This window comes from Trachypithecus francoisi, unplaced genomic scaffold (genome assembly GCF_009764315.1).
Source record: "Trachypithecus francoisi isolate TF-2019V2 unplaced genomic scaffold, Tfra_2.0 Contig01461, whole genome shotgun sequence".
Taxonomy (NCBI): domain Eukaryota; kingdom Metazoa; phylum Chordata; class Mammalia; order Primates; family Cercopithecidae; genus Trachypithecus; species Trachypithecus francoisi.
The window spans coordinates 2633068-2649743 of NW_022681433.1; the positions used below are offsets into that span (position 1 = coordinate 2633068).

Consider the following 16676-nt stretch of genomic DNA (forward strand, 5'->3'; position numbering starts at 1 on the left):
TCTCCTGCCTCAGCCTCCCAAGTAGCTGGGATTACAGGCATGCGCCACCACGCCCGGCTCATTTTTGTATTTTTAGTAGAGACAGGGTTTCTCCATGTTGGTCAGGCTGATCTCGAACTGCCGACCTCAGGTGGTCTGCCCATCTTGGCCTCCTAAAGTGTTGGGATTACAGACGTGAGCCACCATGCCCGGCCTATTTTTCTAATTTCTACTTCACATTATTGCTGGTCTTTTTCCCTCTGTGTGGACTAGATTCTATTTTCAGAGCCCTTCTTCCTTTATCTAAACTGTTTCATGTCCAGTTCAATTTTTACCTCCTCAGTGAAATTTTTGCATTCTGCACCTCCTGTTAACTAGCCCCCAATAGTGCATAACAGCACACCCAGTCTTCATTAAACAGATTGAGTTATATACCATTCTACTATTGTGTTCTTATGTGTACAGCTCCCTGAAGAAACCTACGGACTCTGTACCTCCTTTTGTGTTTTTCACAGGACCGAGACCTTTCTTATTGTGGGTGCCATTATTTATAGGAGAGTGAGTCAAAGAAATAGTATAGCTTCGAAGTCATTCATTCCAAAACTTGACCTATCTTTGGTCACTTCATCCACCAACCTGCAACGGTCAAGTCCAAAGATCCCATTGACAAACACAAGAGTTCTGATAAAACATGATGAGCAGGGGGACCCCGCTCTCCCCCTCCCTCGGTAGGGACGGGTGGGCGCACCGCCCAAGTGTTACAGGCCCCTGTTGTTATTTTTTAAATTTACAAAATAAAAAACCTTGGTGAGTTACACATTGCTTTTTGAATGTCAATGCTAGCTTTAAAATTGAGCTTCTTAATGTATTCTCAAAAGAGGCCCTAAGGCATGAACATCAAATGACACACATTATAATATTTAATTGATTAAAGTCTAACAGAAAATTCAATATTTTTTAAAAAGTGAGGCACTTTTTAAAAGTGCCTCATGGCCAAGCATGGTGGCTCATGCCTCTAATCCCAGCACTTTGGGAGGCCGAGATGGGCACTTCACAAGGGCAAGACATCGAGACCATCCTGGCCAACATGGTGAAACATGGTCTCTACTAAAAATACAAAAATTAGTTGGGCATGGTGGTGCAAGCCTGTAGTCCCAGCTACTCGGGAAGTGGAGGCAGGAGAATCACTTGAACCCAGGAGGTGGAGGTTGCAGTGAGATGAGATCCCACCATTGCACTCAGCATAGTGATAGAGCGAGACACTGTCTCAAAAAAAAAAAGTGCCTCATGATAACCCTCAAACGTGTTGGCATTTAAAAAATGTGAACAACAGGCCCAGTGCAGTGGCTCACGCCTGTAATCCCAGCACTTTGGGAGGCCTAGGTGGGCAAATCATTTGAGGCCAGGAGTTCGAGATCAGCCTGGCCAATATAGTGAAACCCCATGTCTACTAAAAATACAAAAATTAGCCGGGTGTGGTGGCATCTGCCTATAGCCTCAGCTACTCAGGAGGCTGAGGCATAGGAATCACTCGAACCTCAGCTACTCAGGAGGCAGAGGTTGCAGTGAGCCGAGATCATGCCCCTGCACTTCAGCCTGGGTGACAGTAAGACTCCATCTCAAACACACACACACACACACACACACACACACACACACATAACAGTATTACAACTAGAAAATATTATTAATAATTATTTATACATGTGGTGATTGGGCCGTGAGACCAAAAGTACTTGATAAATATTGGAAGTCATAATAAGTGAAAAGGAACTTCACTGTTATTGTTTGTTAGGTTTATAGTTCTAAATTCCATGTGTTCATTGACAGGTATTTCATGACACTGAACTAGAGCAATAATTGATGTATTCAACTATCCACCTCTGTATGATGATGTGAAAGTGCAATTTTTCTGTTTGGTGAGTAATCAAGAAACAGCTTCTGCCATTGTTCTTGTCTGGTCTTTTGAATGATTTTATTTAAGATTTGCTTTACTACGGTTCCCAACAAGGGAGATGACAGATGTCATCCCACAGAGGGAGGGGGAGAAAAACAATAAATCAGATTTATAATAAATTTTTTTAAAAGAACATATGTAATTTGAATAATTTTTGTTCATTTGTTTTTTCTAAATTGTAAATTTTCTAAATTTGTCTAAATTTACATATATTAATTATCAAATACAAAAAATACAAAATAAACACACACAAAAAAGCGAAGATGCTAAAAAAAACCAGTTATGTTTTACTGCATAGCAATGATTACATTTTGTTTTGCATCTTTTTTTAAATTAAAAAATTAATTATGCCTGTAATCCCAGCACTTTGGGAGGCCGAGGCGGGCAGATCACGTGAGATCGGGGGTTCAAGACCAGCCTGACCAACATGGAGAAACCCTGTCTCTACTAAAAATACAAAAGTAGCTGGGCATGGTGGCACATGCCTGTAATCCCAGCTACTCGGGAGGCGGAGGCAGGAGAATCGCTTGTACCTGGGAGGCGGAGGTTGCAGTGAGCTGAGATTGTACCACTGCACTCCAGTCTGGGCAATAAGAGTGAGACCCTGTCTCAAAAAAAAAAAAAAAAATTGAGACAGGGTCTCACTCTGTCACCCAGGCTGGAGTGCAGTGGCGTGATCATAGCTAACTGCAGCTTCAACCTCCTGGACTCAAGCAGTCCTCCCACTTCCGCCTCCCAAGTAGCTCGGAGCACTGACTGGAAAGAGAGTTAGGTTTGGCTGACTCCGCTGGGTGGAACACAGAGAAGGCAGCACGATACAACACATGAAATAACTGAAGCCGTTTTTTTATGCCAGAGAGAAGAGGGCAGGACACTTCGCAGGGCTAACTGGAAGGGAGAGCCATCCAGGAGACCTGTGCTTGACGGGGATCAATAGCGAGAGAGAGGGAGGGGCCTGGGAGTGGAATTCTTTATTGGGATGTAAGGTGCTATCTAAGCAGGTTTCCTACAGGGAGGGGCAATTTGGTTTAATGCAAGCAGCCATGAGTCTCTGCTGTAACTGAGAGGTGGTCACTGTTATATCCACATGGTTCATGTGGAGTATGGGGGTCTGTGGGGTGAGTCAAGTAGGTTATATCTAGCTGTCCCATAATGAAGTAGTCCCCAGGAGAAGGTTGAATAAGGTAGATAACAGGATCAGTCACATTGAGAAACTGGGAGGAGGCGAACTGGAAACTGCTGAGGGTGACTGAACCCTGCTTCTGATATCAGAAAGTCCAACTTACATTTAAAAGGGATGCGGAGGCAACAAAAACCTTGTAAGAATTCACTACAGTATACTTGGGTCCTTAGGCATAGGTCCTTAGTAGATTCTGTTTAGCACTGTCTAAACCAGATTCAAATATCAGCATCTACATTTTAATTTAATATTAAATTAAATATCTAGCATTGAAAATTTTGATAGAAACAGCAAGAGAATGCAATAGCATTTTCTTAAGCCTCCTCCTTTGTGTCTTGAGTTTATTGTTATAGACTGCAGAGTGCTATGTATTTAATGGTTGTAATTGTTTGATAAATATATAAAGGAATGAAATTTAATTTCTTTGGAATGATTAGTTCTTGGTATCAGTTTTACTTTGAAAATATGTATTTTTTTCTTTTTAGGATCTTCCTAAATACTGTGACAACTGTTCTTTTTTTTCTGGTTTAACACATCTTTTATACAAAATAACAGATATGGATATAATACAAACCTATAGAAACAGCCTAATCTTCAATGTCTATGTATAAGGTGTAAGGGCAAGTCTTTTCCTGGTTGTCACGAACTTTATAGAAAGCAAAAATTCCTCAAGCCACCATTGACCATTGCCTTACTCCTCTTAATTTGGTTATTTTAAAAATACAGTGGTTCTTGAGATCCACTGTTGCAGTATCCTCAAGGTCCATGCCATAGGACTGTGTTATGAGTTCAAAAATATTATAACCAGATCTTAAGTGTGATAGCAAATTCTTCCCAGAGAAGTTCAATATGAGTCTGCTCATTACTTTCAGTATGTCAGGTCCTCAGCAGGTGCTGATTTACCAATGACAAACCATCACCAAATTTTGTGCTAAAGTAAGGCAGGACCTAGGGAGGCTTCAGCTAGCTGAAAAGCTGACTGACACACTTATATCTAGGAGAAGTTATAAGACACAATAAGTATTAAGGACTACAGCTAAAAAATATCATTAAGTAATAACCTCCCATTTAAATGTGGCTTTCTAATAACTGAATTGGGAAAACTTTCTGAAAAATTATTAATTGGAATTGGAGATTATCGTTCCAAAAAAACCTTCTGCCATATATTTGGAAACTCATTTTTCAGTCTAGAAGTTATCCACTATAAGTAGCATTTGTTCTGTGGTGATGAAAAATTGAGATTTTTTCTAATCAACCATACTCTTCAATACAAAAGGAGAAAATATTTTTTAAATGATTTAGTTGAGAGTTGAAGAAGTGGCTATGATTATATGCAGCATGAATTGATAGTTATTGTTACACCCAGTCCTAATCTTTTCTTCAGATGTGGACTGGATCTAATAACTCCTTAAGTCCAGCAAGGCAACAGTAAATTAAACCTGTGGTCTACACACCTGTAATGTATATACATTTAATGGATTTTGATAGAGTGAACTTTGGATTTGATGGAAATTTTTTACAATTTTTTTCTTGGATGTATACAAACAATAAGCTTTTTCTTCTAACATGAGCAAAGTCCCTCAAATAGAGCTGGGTGGAGCTTCATTTGATGCTGTTCCTCAAAAGTGGTTCTTGCTAAAGGATACTTTTTTTCCTTTAAAACACCATGTTCATTTTGAAGAAGCAGTAAGTTAGATCACTTTTATTCTCACTTTTATATAAATTTCTAAAGATTTCTGTAACGTTTAAATTTACATACTACTTGGTAAAGCTGTTTTTGTTATGAGATTGTTTAGCCAAAAATGCCAACTTCTATCATTTAGAACATTAGGCATAAATGGGTTAACAGATTTATGCCTAGTGCTCCATTATTGGAACGCTAAGCATGTGGGAGTTATATACTACTGCTCAAGGTCATCTCCAAGGTCTGATCGTAAAAATTCAAAAAATTGCAACCTCACACATAAATTTAAAGGGATATAGTATTATATTACTGGGTTTTCATTCATACCTAGCCTGACTGATTTCTGAAATTTAGATATTTTATTAAACCTGAATGTCATTCATTCCATAAAAAGCAATGTTAAAAGAATCAGAGACCAGGCGGCCAGGCGCGGTGGCTCACACCTATAATCCCAGCACTTTGGGAGTCCAAGGCGGGCAGATCACGAGGTTAGAAGATTGAGACCATCCTGGCTAAAATGGTGAAACCGCGTCTCTACTAAAAATGCAAAAACAAAATTAGCTGGGCGTAGTGGCGGGCACCTGTAGTCCCAGCTACTCAGGAGGCTGAGGCAAGAGAATGGCCTGAACCCGGGAGGCAGAGCTTGCAGTGAGCCGAGATCACACCACTGCACTCCAGCCTGGGCGACAGAGCGAGACCCCGTCTCAAAAAAAAAAAAAAAAAAAAAAAAGAATCAGCGGCCGGGCACGGTGACTCATGTCTGTAATCCCAGCACTTTGGGAGGCCGAGGCAGGTGGATCATGAGGTCAGGAGATCAAGACCATCCTGGCCAACATGGTGAAATCCCGTCTCTGCTAAAAATACAAAACTTAGCTGGGTGTAGTGGCGAGTGTCTGTACTCCCAGCTACTCAGGAGGCTGAGGCAGAATCGCTTGAACCAGGGAGTCGGAGGTTGCAGTGAGCTGAGATCAGGCCACTGCACTCCAGCCGGGCAAGAGAGCAAGACTCGGTCTCAAAAAAAAAAAAAAAAAGAATCAGTTACTGATGTGTTGCTGGAGCCAACTGAGACACGAAAAAGGGGCTGAGGTTCTATTCATGGTAAGGTTCTTTTCTTATTTCTTCAAGCTCTAACAAGAGCACCCAACTGCATGGCTTTTCAGTTAGCCCCAATATAAACATGTAATAACTTTTTTTTTCTATTCTTAGGCTTAACCACAAAGAAATGAATTGGATAATCCACATGAACAAAAGACATGGAAAATTTACCCACCAGAATTTGCAGTAGAGATTTTTCTTTTTAAATTAGAAATGACTTACAGTTACGTTGTAGCTGGTATCTGATTAAGTGTAGTTCCCCCTTCCCCTTCTGGGAAAGAATTATGTTCTTTCCAACCCTGCCACATAGTTATATGTTCTAAATCTTCCTTGATGGTATATCTATATTTATATATGTTTACATATGTTCTTGATAAATCTATGAAATATATATAGATAAAATGTCTTTTTTTTTTCTTTTTTGAAGGCATATACTTCACAGTTTCCATCTTGTATTTATATAAATTTGGAACACAGTATGCAGGAACATTAGGCATCATTCTGAAAACTTTGAAATAGAACTTTCATATCAAAAAATTGAGATATTTAAAAATTGTGATTCCCCAGCACCCACTTACTCACATACTTTTGGTCAAATATTTATTCCCTGCTTTGTTTCACATTTGTAATTTCACATTTATTAGAAAGCTAATTTATATTTTTTTCTTCTACTTCATTTACAAACTGTTAACAGATTGGCAGCAAAGACTAAGTTTTAAATCCAGAAGAGAGAAATGTTTCACACAGGCAGTCCCCCAACTCCCAGCACACACTCTCTCATTCCAAGTATTCAATAGGTAGCTTACTTGACAAGCTTCCTTTAATTACACACAGACACAGGGGTTGGGGTAAGAAGATTGTGGTAAATATGAAAGATAAGTAATCTTTGGTAACTTCTGCTTTTGTATAAAATTGTAAGTGAAATCAAAAGAAATATTTGTTCTTAGAGTAATCTAGGCGTATTATTTTGAAATCCACTACTCCTGCTCACAACCAACTTCACCTGAGCTTGGGGGAACTCTGAAGGGAGGTAATCTTTTCATTATAAACACTGGTTAGCTTTATGTCTATGGGAAATCATTATTATTTCCTCTTTGGTGCTGGGTGCTACTTTTTTAAAACAAATTTTTTATTTTTGAGACAGGGTCTCACTCTGGTTGTCAAGATTGGAGTGCAGTGGTGTGATCTTGGTTCACTGCAGCCTCGACCTCCCAGGCTCAGGTAATTCTCCCACCTCCAGCCTCCCGAGTAGCTGGGACTATAGGCACATGTCACTACACCCGGCTAATTTTTGTATTTTTAGCAGAGATGAAGTTTCGTCATGTTGCCCAGGCTGGTCTCGAATTCCTGAGCTCAAGCAATCTGCCTGCCTCAGTCTCCCAAAGTGTTGGGATTACAGGCATGAACCACCATGCCCAGCCCATGGGTGTTACTTTATTCAAAGTACCTTCATTGCCACTGTATCTTCAGGCCATGATTGTCCTTGAAAATGTTCTATTTTGGCTTTATTGAAATTATTCTTATTTGAATGATTTTCCTTTTATTGGCAAGGCTCTCGACAATCTAGACCAAGATGAATTCATCAGGAAATGGAAGGTAGCAACTAATAAGACAAGGGTCACTGCTAAAACACGATATACTCATTCCTGAGAAACCTTGCACTCTACAGAAAGCACTAAAAAAAGAAGCAGTTCACGAAAATATAGGGTTTGAGAGTTCAAGGCAAACCACTCCAGCATAACAACTTTGTAACCAACACACTAACCATTTGGACCACCCACCTCAGCAGCTCAATGTCTGGAGTTTGCCATAGGAGCTTTTTTATTTTTGAGTGGAAATAGAATACTTTATATAAGGGCTGCGGGTACCAGAGTGGCACAGATGAGTAGGGCCCCGAGCCATGGTGGGCATGGAAGGCAGCAACCTGCCAGGAGCCAAGAGCCCCACGAGGCTGGTGAGCAGCCTAGCTGCAGGTGATTTTTTCTCCTCTAAATATTCCAAAAAAGGTTCCAATTGCCAGTGCAGCAGCCCAGCTAAAGGCTTATGTTCTTACTCCCGCCAATCTGGTTCCCCCTTTGAGGAAAAAAAAAAAAAAAAAAAGATCATATAACATGCTTTCAAATTCCCTTCATGTTATTATTATTAATATTATACCCTGCCATTCATATTACAGAAACATGTGTAGGCACAATATAGGACTATTTCATTTAAAATTCACACAGCAGTCATCTACAGAGGACAGATTATATCCTGGGTTTAGATGAATAGGCAGGAAAATACTTAGCTGGCTCAGGGAAGAGTAAGATCTGTCTTTTTCAATACTACCAATACAGGAAGAAAGGAAATCCCCTTTTTTATTTTAAGAATTTCACTTTTTGAAATAAGGAGATAACCATTAAGGTTTCTCTTCCCAAAATCTCCAAGACCCACCAAAATTTCTGGAAATCATGAGTTGTTAACACTATTCTGCTTTTGCTTATTCAAAGAAAACTTAAATGTTTAAGACCGCTTTGGGTATTGCTTTCTTAGAATGCAAAATGAATGATTATTTGAACAACTCAAGAAACTTATATCAGAATGATCCTCATGTTTTAAGACTTTAATTTTAAACATGGGGGTATGTGTGCAAGTTTGTCACATCAGTATATCGTACCCTGGTAGTAAGCATAGTACCCAGTAGGTAGTTTTTCAACCTGCACTCCTCTCCATCCCCCTCTAGCAGTCCACAGTGTCTATTGTTCCCATATTTATGTCCAAGAGTACCTGTTGTTTAGCTCTTATAAGTGAGAACATGTGTTATGTGGTTTTCTGTCCCTTTATTGATTTGCTTAGGGTAATGGCCTCCAGCTCCAGCTATGCTGCTGCAAAAGACATGATTTCGCTCATTTTTGTGGCTGCATAGAATTCCATCGTGTATATGTACCACATTTCTTTATCCAGTCCACCACTGATGGGCACGTAGGTTGATTCCGTATCTTTGCTATTGTGAACAGCACAGCTTCCATATCTTTGCTATTGTAAATAGCACAGCAATGAACATATCAGTGGCCGTGTCTTTCGGTAGAATGATCTTTTTTCCATTGGGTATATACCCAATAATGGGATTACTGGGTCAAATGGTAGCTCTGTTAAGTTCTTTGAGAAGTCTCCAGACTGCTTTCCACAGTGGCTGAACTAATTTACATGCCCACCAACAGTGCATAAACATTCCCTTTTCTCTGCAGCCTTGCCAGCATCTGTTGTTTTTGACTTTTATTAATAGCCATTCTGACTAGTGTGAGAGGGTATCTCATTATGGTTTTGATTTGCACTTCTCTGACGATTAGTGACGTGAAGCATTTTTTCATATGTTCATTGGTCACTTGTATGTCTTCTTTTGGGAAGTATGTGTTCATGTTCTTTACTCATTTTTTAATGGAGTTACTTGGTTTCTTTTCTGTAAGTTCCTTATATGGATACTAGACCTTTGTTGGATGCATAGTTTGCAAATGTTTTCTCCTGTTCTGTACGTTGTCTGTTTACTCTGTCAATCATTTATCTTGCTGTGCAGAAAATCTTTAGTATTATTAGGTCCCACTTGTCAATCTTTGTTTTTATTGCAATTGCTTTTGGGGACTTAGTTAAAAATTCTTTGCCAAGGCCAATGTCAAGAAGGGTATTTCTGAGATTTTCTTCTAGAATTTTTATCATTTGAGGTCTTACATTTAAATCTTTAATCTATCTCCGGTTTATTTCTGTATATGATGAAAGGTATGGGTCCAGTATCATTATTCTGCATATAGCTAGCCAGTTACCCCAGCACCATTTATTGACAGGGAGTCCTTCCCCCATTGCTTGTTTTTGTCAACCTTGTCAAAGATCAGATGGTTGTAAGTGTAAGGCTTGATTCTGGGTTTTCTATTCTGTTCCATTGGTCTGTGTCTGCTTTTGTACCAGTACCATGCTGTTTGGGCTACTATAGCGTTATAGTTTGAAGCCTCTGGCTTTGCCCTTTTTGCTCAGATTTGCTTTGGCTATTCAGGCTCTCTTTTGCTTTCATATGAATTTTAGAATACATTTTTCTGATTCTGTGAAGAATGACATTGGTAGTTTGCTAGAAATGGCACTGGATCTGTAAACTGCTTTGGGCAGTATGGCCATTTGAGTGATACTGATTCTTCCAGTCCATAAGCATGGAATGTTTTTCCATTTAACTGTTATCTCTGATTTCTTTCAGCAGTGTTTTGTGGTTCTTGTAGAGATCTTTCACATCGTTTGTTAGCTGTATTCCTAGGTATTTCGTTTTCTTTGTGGCTACTGTAAATGGGATTCTGTTCTTGATTTGACTCTCAGCCTGGACATTATTGGTGTATAGAAATGCTGTTGATTTTTGTACATTGATTTTTTTATCCTGAAACTTTGCTAAAGTTGATTATCAGTTCTAGCAGCCTTTTGGCAGTCTTCAGGGTTTTCTGAATATAGAATAATATCAGCAAAGAGAGATAGTTTGACTTTTTCTTTTTTTTTTTTTTTTTTGAGACGGAGTCTCGCTCTGTCGCCCAGGCTGGAGTGCAGTGGCCGGATCTCAGCTCACTGCAAGCTCCGCCTCCCGGGTTTACGCCATTCTCCTGCCTCAGCCTCCCGAGTAGCTGGGACTATAGGCGCCCGCCACCTCGCCCGGCTAATTTTTTGTATTTTTTAGTAGAGACGGGGTTTCACTGTGTTAGCCAGGATGGTCTCGATCTCCTGACCTCGTGATCCGCCTGTCTCGGCCTCCCAAAGTGCTGGGATTACAGGCTTGAGCCACCGCGCCCGGCCAACTTTTTCTTTTTGCTATTTGGATGCCTTTCTTTCTTTCTCCTGACTGAGTGCTCTGGGTAGGACTTCCAGTACTATGTTGAACAGGAGTGGTGAGAGTGGGCATCACTGGCTTGTTTCATTTCCCATGGGGATTGGTTCCAGCTTTTGCTCATTCAGTAGATTGGTGACTGTGGCTTTGTCATAGATGGCTCTTACTATTTTGAGGTATGTTCCTTTGATACCTAATCTGTTGAGGTTTTTAATGTGAAGGGATATTGGATTTTATCAAAAGCTGTTTCTGCATCTATCGAGATGATCATATGGTTTTGGCTTTTAGTCCTGTTTATGTGGTGAATCACACTTATTTGCATGTATTTTTTTTTTTTTTGACACCGAGTCTCACTGTTACCCAGGCTGGAGTGCAGTGGTGCGATCTCGGCTCACTGCAAGCTCCACCTCCTGGGTCCACGCCATTCTCCTGCCTCAGCCTCCCGAGTAGCTGGGACTACAGGTGCCCACCACCACGCCTGGCTAATTTTTTTTTTTTTTTTTTTGTATATTTGGTAGAGATGGGGTTTCACTGTGTTAGCCAGGATGGTCTCGATCTCCTGACCTCATGATCTGCCCGCCTCGGCCTCCCAGAGTGCTTGGATTACAGGTCTGAGCCACCGTGCCCAGCCTATTTGCATATGTTGAACCAGCCTTGCATCCCTGGACTGAAGTCTTCTTGATTGTGGTGTATTAACTTACTGATGTGCTGCTGGATTCTGTTTCCTAGTATTAAGAATTTTTGTGTCTGTGTTCATCAGAGTAATTGGCCTGAAGTTTTATTTCTCTGTGTGTGTGTCTTTGCCAGATTTTGGTATTAGGCTGATACTGGCTTCATAGAGTGAGTTAGGGAGGAGCCCCTCATTCTCAATTCTTTGGAACAGTTTCACTAGAACCGGTACCAGTTATTTCTACATCTGGTAGAATTCAGCTGTGGCTCCATCTGGGCTTTTCTTTGTTGGTAGATTTTTTAATTAATGATTTGATTTCAGAACTCCATATTTGTCTATTCAAGATTTCAATCTCTTTCTGATTCAATCTTGGGAGATTTTATGTTTCCAGGAATTTATCCCTTTTTTTTTTTTGAGACAGTGTCTCGCACTGTCGCCCAGGCTGGAGTGCAGTGGCACAATCTTGGCTCACTGCAACCTCTGCCTCCCAGGTTCAAGTGATTCTCCTGCCTCAGCCTCCAGAGTAACTGATATTACAGGTGCCTGCCACCACACCCGGCTAATTTTTTGTATTTTTAGTAGAGACAGGGTTTCACTATGTTGGCCAGGCTGGTCTTGAACCCCTGACCTCGTGATCCACCCGCCTTGGCCTCCCAAAGTGCTGGGATTACAGGCGTGAGCCACCGTGCCTGGCCTATCCATTTCCTCTAGATGACATAATTTGTTTGCATGGAGTTGTTTATAGTATTCTCTGAGGATCTTTTGTATTTCTGTGGGATTGGTTGTAATGTCATCTTTGTCATTTCTGATTGTACTTATTTGGTTCTTTCTTTGTTTAGCTATCAGCCTATCAATCTTGTTTTTTTAAAAAAAATCTAATTATTGGTTTAATTGATCTTTTGTGTGGTTTTTTGCATCTATTCTCAAAAAAAAAAAAAAACAGCACCTCAAAAAACATTTCATGCTTCTCTAATTATAGTTGTTTCTCTTCTGCCAGCTTTGGGGTTCATTTATTCTTTTTTTTTCTAGTTCCCTTATGTGCAAAGTAGGAATATTAATTTCAGATATTTCTAACTTCTTGGCAAAGGCCTTTAGTGCTATAAACTTTCCTGTTAACATTGCTTTAGCTGCATCCCAGAGATTTTGATATATTTTGTCCCTATTTTCATTAATTTGAAAGAATTTTTTTATTTCTGCCTTAATTTAAATGTTCACCCCAGGAGTGATTCAGGAGCAAGTTATTTAATTTCTATGTATTTATGTATTTTTGAAAGATCTTCTTGATACTGATTTCTATTTTTGTTGCACTGTGGTCAGAGTGTGTGCCTGGTGTGATTTCAAACTTTTTGAATTTAATGAGGCTTGCTTTATGGCCAAGCATGTGGTTGATCTTACCATGAGAATGTATCTTCTGTGTTTATTGGGTAAAGTGTTCTGTAGATGTCTATCAGGTCCAATTGGTCAATTGTCAAGTTTAAGCACAGAGTTAGTTTTCTACTTCAGTGATCTGTCTATTGCTGTCAGTGGGGTGTTGAAGTCTCCTGCTATTATTGTGTGGTTGTCTTAATCTTTTTGTAGGCCAAGAAAAACTTGTTTTATGAATTTGGGTGCTCCAGTATTGGGTGTGTACATATTTAGGCCAGGTCTTCTGGTTGGATTTTGCCCTTTAACATTCTATAATGCCCTTCTTTGTCCTTTGTATTGGTTAAAAACATGTTTTATCTAACATAAGAATAGCGACTCCTGCTCTTTTCTGTTTTCTATTTGCATGACAGAACTTTCTTCATCCCTTTACTTTCAGCCTGTGGATGTCATTAGGAGTGAGGAGCGTTTCTTGAAGACAGCAGATGATTGAGTCTTGTCTTTTGATCCAGACTGTCACTTTTTGCCTTTTAAGTGAGGAGTTTAGCCCATTTACATCAGGGTTAGTACTGATATGTGAGATTTTCATCCTGTCGTCATGTTGTTAGCTGGCTGTTGTATGGACTTGTTTGTGTGGTTGTTCTGTATTGCCTATGAGCTAAATGTGTTTTGTGGTAGCAGGTTCTTCCAGTTTCACGTTTAGCACTTTCTAAAGGATCTCTTATAAGACTGGTCTAGTTGAAATGAATTCCTTAAGTGCTTGTTTCTCTGAGCATTTTATTTCTCCATCACTTATGAAGCTTTTTGGTGGGATATGAAATTCTTAATTGGAATTTATTTTCTTTAAGGACACTGAAAGCAGGTCCCCAATCTCTTCTGGCTTGTAAGGTTTCTGCTGAAAAGTCTGCTGCTAGCCTGATGGGCTTCCCCATGTACATAATCTGGCCCTTCTCTTCTGCTTCCTTTAAGATTTTTTCCTTTTCCATTGACCTTGGTGAATCTGATGACTATGTGCCTTGAGGATGACCATCTTATATAGTATTTAGCATGGGTTCTCCGTATTTCTTGGATTTGCATGTCAGCCTTTCTAACAAGATTAGGGAAAGTGACATAAACTGTATCCTCAAATATATTTTCCAAGTGTTTATTCTCTCTCCTTTTCTCTCAGGAATGCCAATGAGTCATAGACTTGCTCTCTTTACATAATCCAATATTTCTCAGAAGTTTTGCTCATTTTTTTAAATTCTTTTTTTATTTTTGTCTGAGTTGGTTAGAAGAGCTCTGAGATTCTTTCCTCAGCTTGGTCTGTTCTGCTGTTAATACTTCCAATTGTATTATAAAATTCTTACAGTGAATTTCTCAGCTATGGAAGTTCAGTTGGCAGAAATATAACTTGAAAATACTGTGTCTAAAGAAATTTCAGTGTTCTATCATTAAATTATTTACTTAATATTTGAGTCTGATGAATTTCATTGAAGTTCTTTACATCGTGTTAGGAACCTACTGTCAGGAATGTTAAAGAGTGATGTGTAGTAGTGTTTCAAGGCTGGAGGCCCATGGCAGCTGTTGGGCTTTTTGCTCCCTCTCCAGCCTGAGGGCAGCAGGGGCACAGGCCACGGCAGGGCAGAGGGTCTGTTGGTTACTTCTGGGAGCTCCATCCCAGAGAAATGAGAGCTGTGACCAGCTGGAGTGTACAGGCAGGGGGTAGGATGGCTGCGATGGAGGCCCAGGCCAGTGGGCCTTGCCTGGCAAGGTGCAGCGGAGGTGAGGCCTGCCGTCTGTCCACTCCTCAGCACCATGGAGATGGCCCCTATCCTAGGGGCACATGAGAGAGCCTGGCCTACCTTGGCCGGACTATGGCAGCTGGGGCCATAGCAGCTCAGGGATCCACATTGGCTTAAGCAGTGGCTCTGCCCAGACCCCAAGCAGCTCTCTGTGTCAGTCTAGAGCCCCAGGGTGTGTGTGTGGCGGGGGGAGGGCAAATGGAGTCATGGATGATCTCCTGTGCCCGGGGATTGCAAACGTCCATGGCAGAAGTGTGTGTCCCCAGGAGCCTTCACTCACTCACCCTTTCCCTGCTGTAGGGAGCCTCCCCTTGCTCTGCACCAATCCTAGGTGGGCGGCTGTCCTGCCTTACTCCCCTCTGCTCTCCGTGACTCACCATTGCTTCCTTGATGAATCCCAACACAGCCTGCTGGATGATCAATCTGAAGAGCTCGTGTTCACTCACCACTCTGTCTCCTCTTGTGAGAGCTGCACACACAAGCTGCTTCTAGTCAGCCATCTTGGCACTTCAGGTATGTGTTTTCTTAAGTAGAATTTAGTAACTTGGAATCGAATCATCCAAAACTTAACAGGAGACAGGTTAACTATTTTTTAAAATAGAGGGATAAAAACAGGTGGAGGGAGAAAGTAATTCTAGTGAGCCAAGTTCCATAACTTCAGTGCATAGAAATAATTTTGTCACCTATAGTGAAATTACATCAGGTGTCTTGCTGACTGAATACAATGCTTGTTGCAATAAAACCGCTGCCTTGAAACACTACTACACATCACTCTTTAACATTCCTGACAGTAGGTTCCTAACACGATGTAAAGAACTTCAATGAAATTCATCAGACTCAAATATTAAGTAAATAATTTAATGATAGAACACTGAAATTTCTTTAGACACAGTATTTTCAAGTTATATTTCTGCCTGGAGTACAGATATGAAATAGCACAAACGGGACTCTGAATTAAGCAAACAGAATGAAGAAACATTCTCCCGACCTAAGCTTCCATTCCTCACTCCCACTTGCCTCAGACTCTTTCTATTGAAGATATATGGTTAAATCTCTAATGGATGGCCTGTGGGAAGATTTACTGCCAACAGGGATGACTGACTTGTTTCTGGGCACTGAGCAGGAGACTGTGGGCTCTGAAGCAGTTTACTTCCTGTGGAAAGCCAGTCCCATTTATATTTTGCTTCAATCCAGGCCTATTCAGATAAAGCACCACTCAGTAGCTACTGACCATTTAAGTATCGAGAGAAGAGCAAAGTTGAAAAATGGTTTTCACTTAAAGAAAGAAAAAGCAAATGGAAGACCAGCCATAACAGCCCTGTGGCACAAGAGACATGACAGGGATCTCCTCCCCAGATGTCCTCTGCTCTTTGTCAGTCCCTCATATACCTGACCCTCTGGCTTCTGGCTCTATGACTACAGTTGCCACAGAGGATTCATGGACAGCAAAAAGCTTAAGGAACCTGGAGGTTTTGTACAACATGTACATTCTGCTGACAGAAACACATACATGGTATGGACTCTTATTCAAATTGTTAGCCTGCCTGCACTCAGTATACAGGCTGCTTAGGAACACTTTATTGGAAGATACCCTGCTGGTCTTGGAGCAGCACAAAATGACGAGGTTAACTTTAGTAGTGACAAGAATGACCCTCTTATCCCATATGGCCAAAGAACAGCTGTCCATCCCCAAGTCTATGGGGGATCAGATGAAGTGTGGAGTTTGGTTGGTTGGTCAGTGAATTTGTGGTCAGTGAACACATATATATGGCATGGTTAAGTACAATTGCTTTTCTTTTCTTTTTTTTTTTTTTTTTTTTTTTTTTTTGAGACGGAGTCTCGCTCTGTCACCCAGGCTGGAGTGCTGTGGCCGGATCTCAGCTCACTGCAAGCTCCGCCTCCGGGTTCACGCCATTCTCCTGCCTCAGCCTCCGGGTAGCTGGGACTACAGGCGCCGCCACGTCGCCCGGCTAGTTTTTTGTAGTTTTTAGTAGAGACGGGGTTTCACCGTGTTAGCCAGGATGGTCTCGATCTCCTGACCTCGTGATCCGCCCGTCTCGGCCTCCCAAAGTGCTGGGATTACAGGCTTGAGCCACCACGCCCGGCTTTTTTTTTTTTTTTTTTTTTTTTTTTTTGA

General features: G+C 40.8%; 1 protein-coding gene across 7 annotated transcripts in view; it reads left to right on the forward strand.

Annotated features, from left to right (window-relative positions):
- LOC117096976 (phosphatidylinositol 3,4,5-trisphosphate 3-phosphatase TPTE2-like) overlaps window positions 1-16676 on the forward strand; it is an 80715-nt gene that overhangs the window by 50536 nt on the left and 13503 nt on the right. For 4 of the 7 annotated variants that reach the window (XR_004442762.1, XR_004442748.1, XR_004442750.1 and 1 more), the window contains one exon: window positions 1810-1898. Coding sequence is in view for 2 of the 7 variants with exons in the window: in XM_033234398.1 (XP_033090289.1) it covers window positions 1810-1831 (22 nt within the window). In the remaining 5 variants the exon portion in view is untranslated. Of the gene's footprint in view, window positions 1-1809; window positions 2334-16676 lie in introns of those variants that run through there. The other 3 variants (XM_033234398.1, XM_033234405.1, XM_033234388.1) reach the window with 2 other exon arrangements.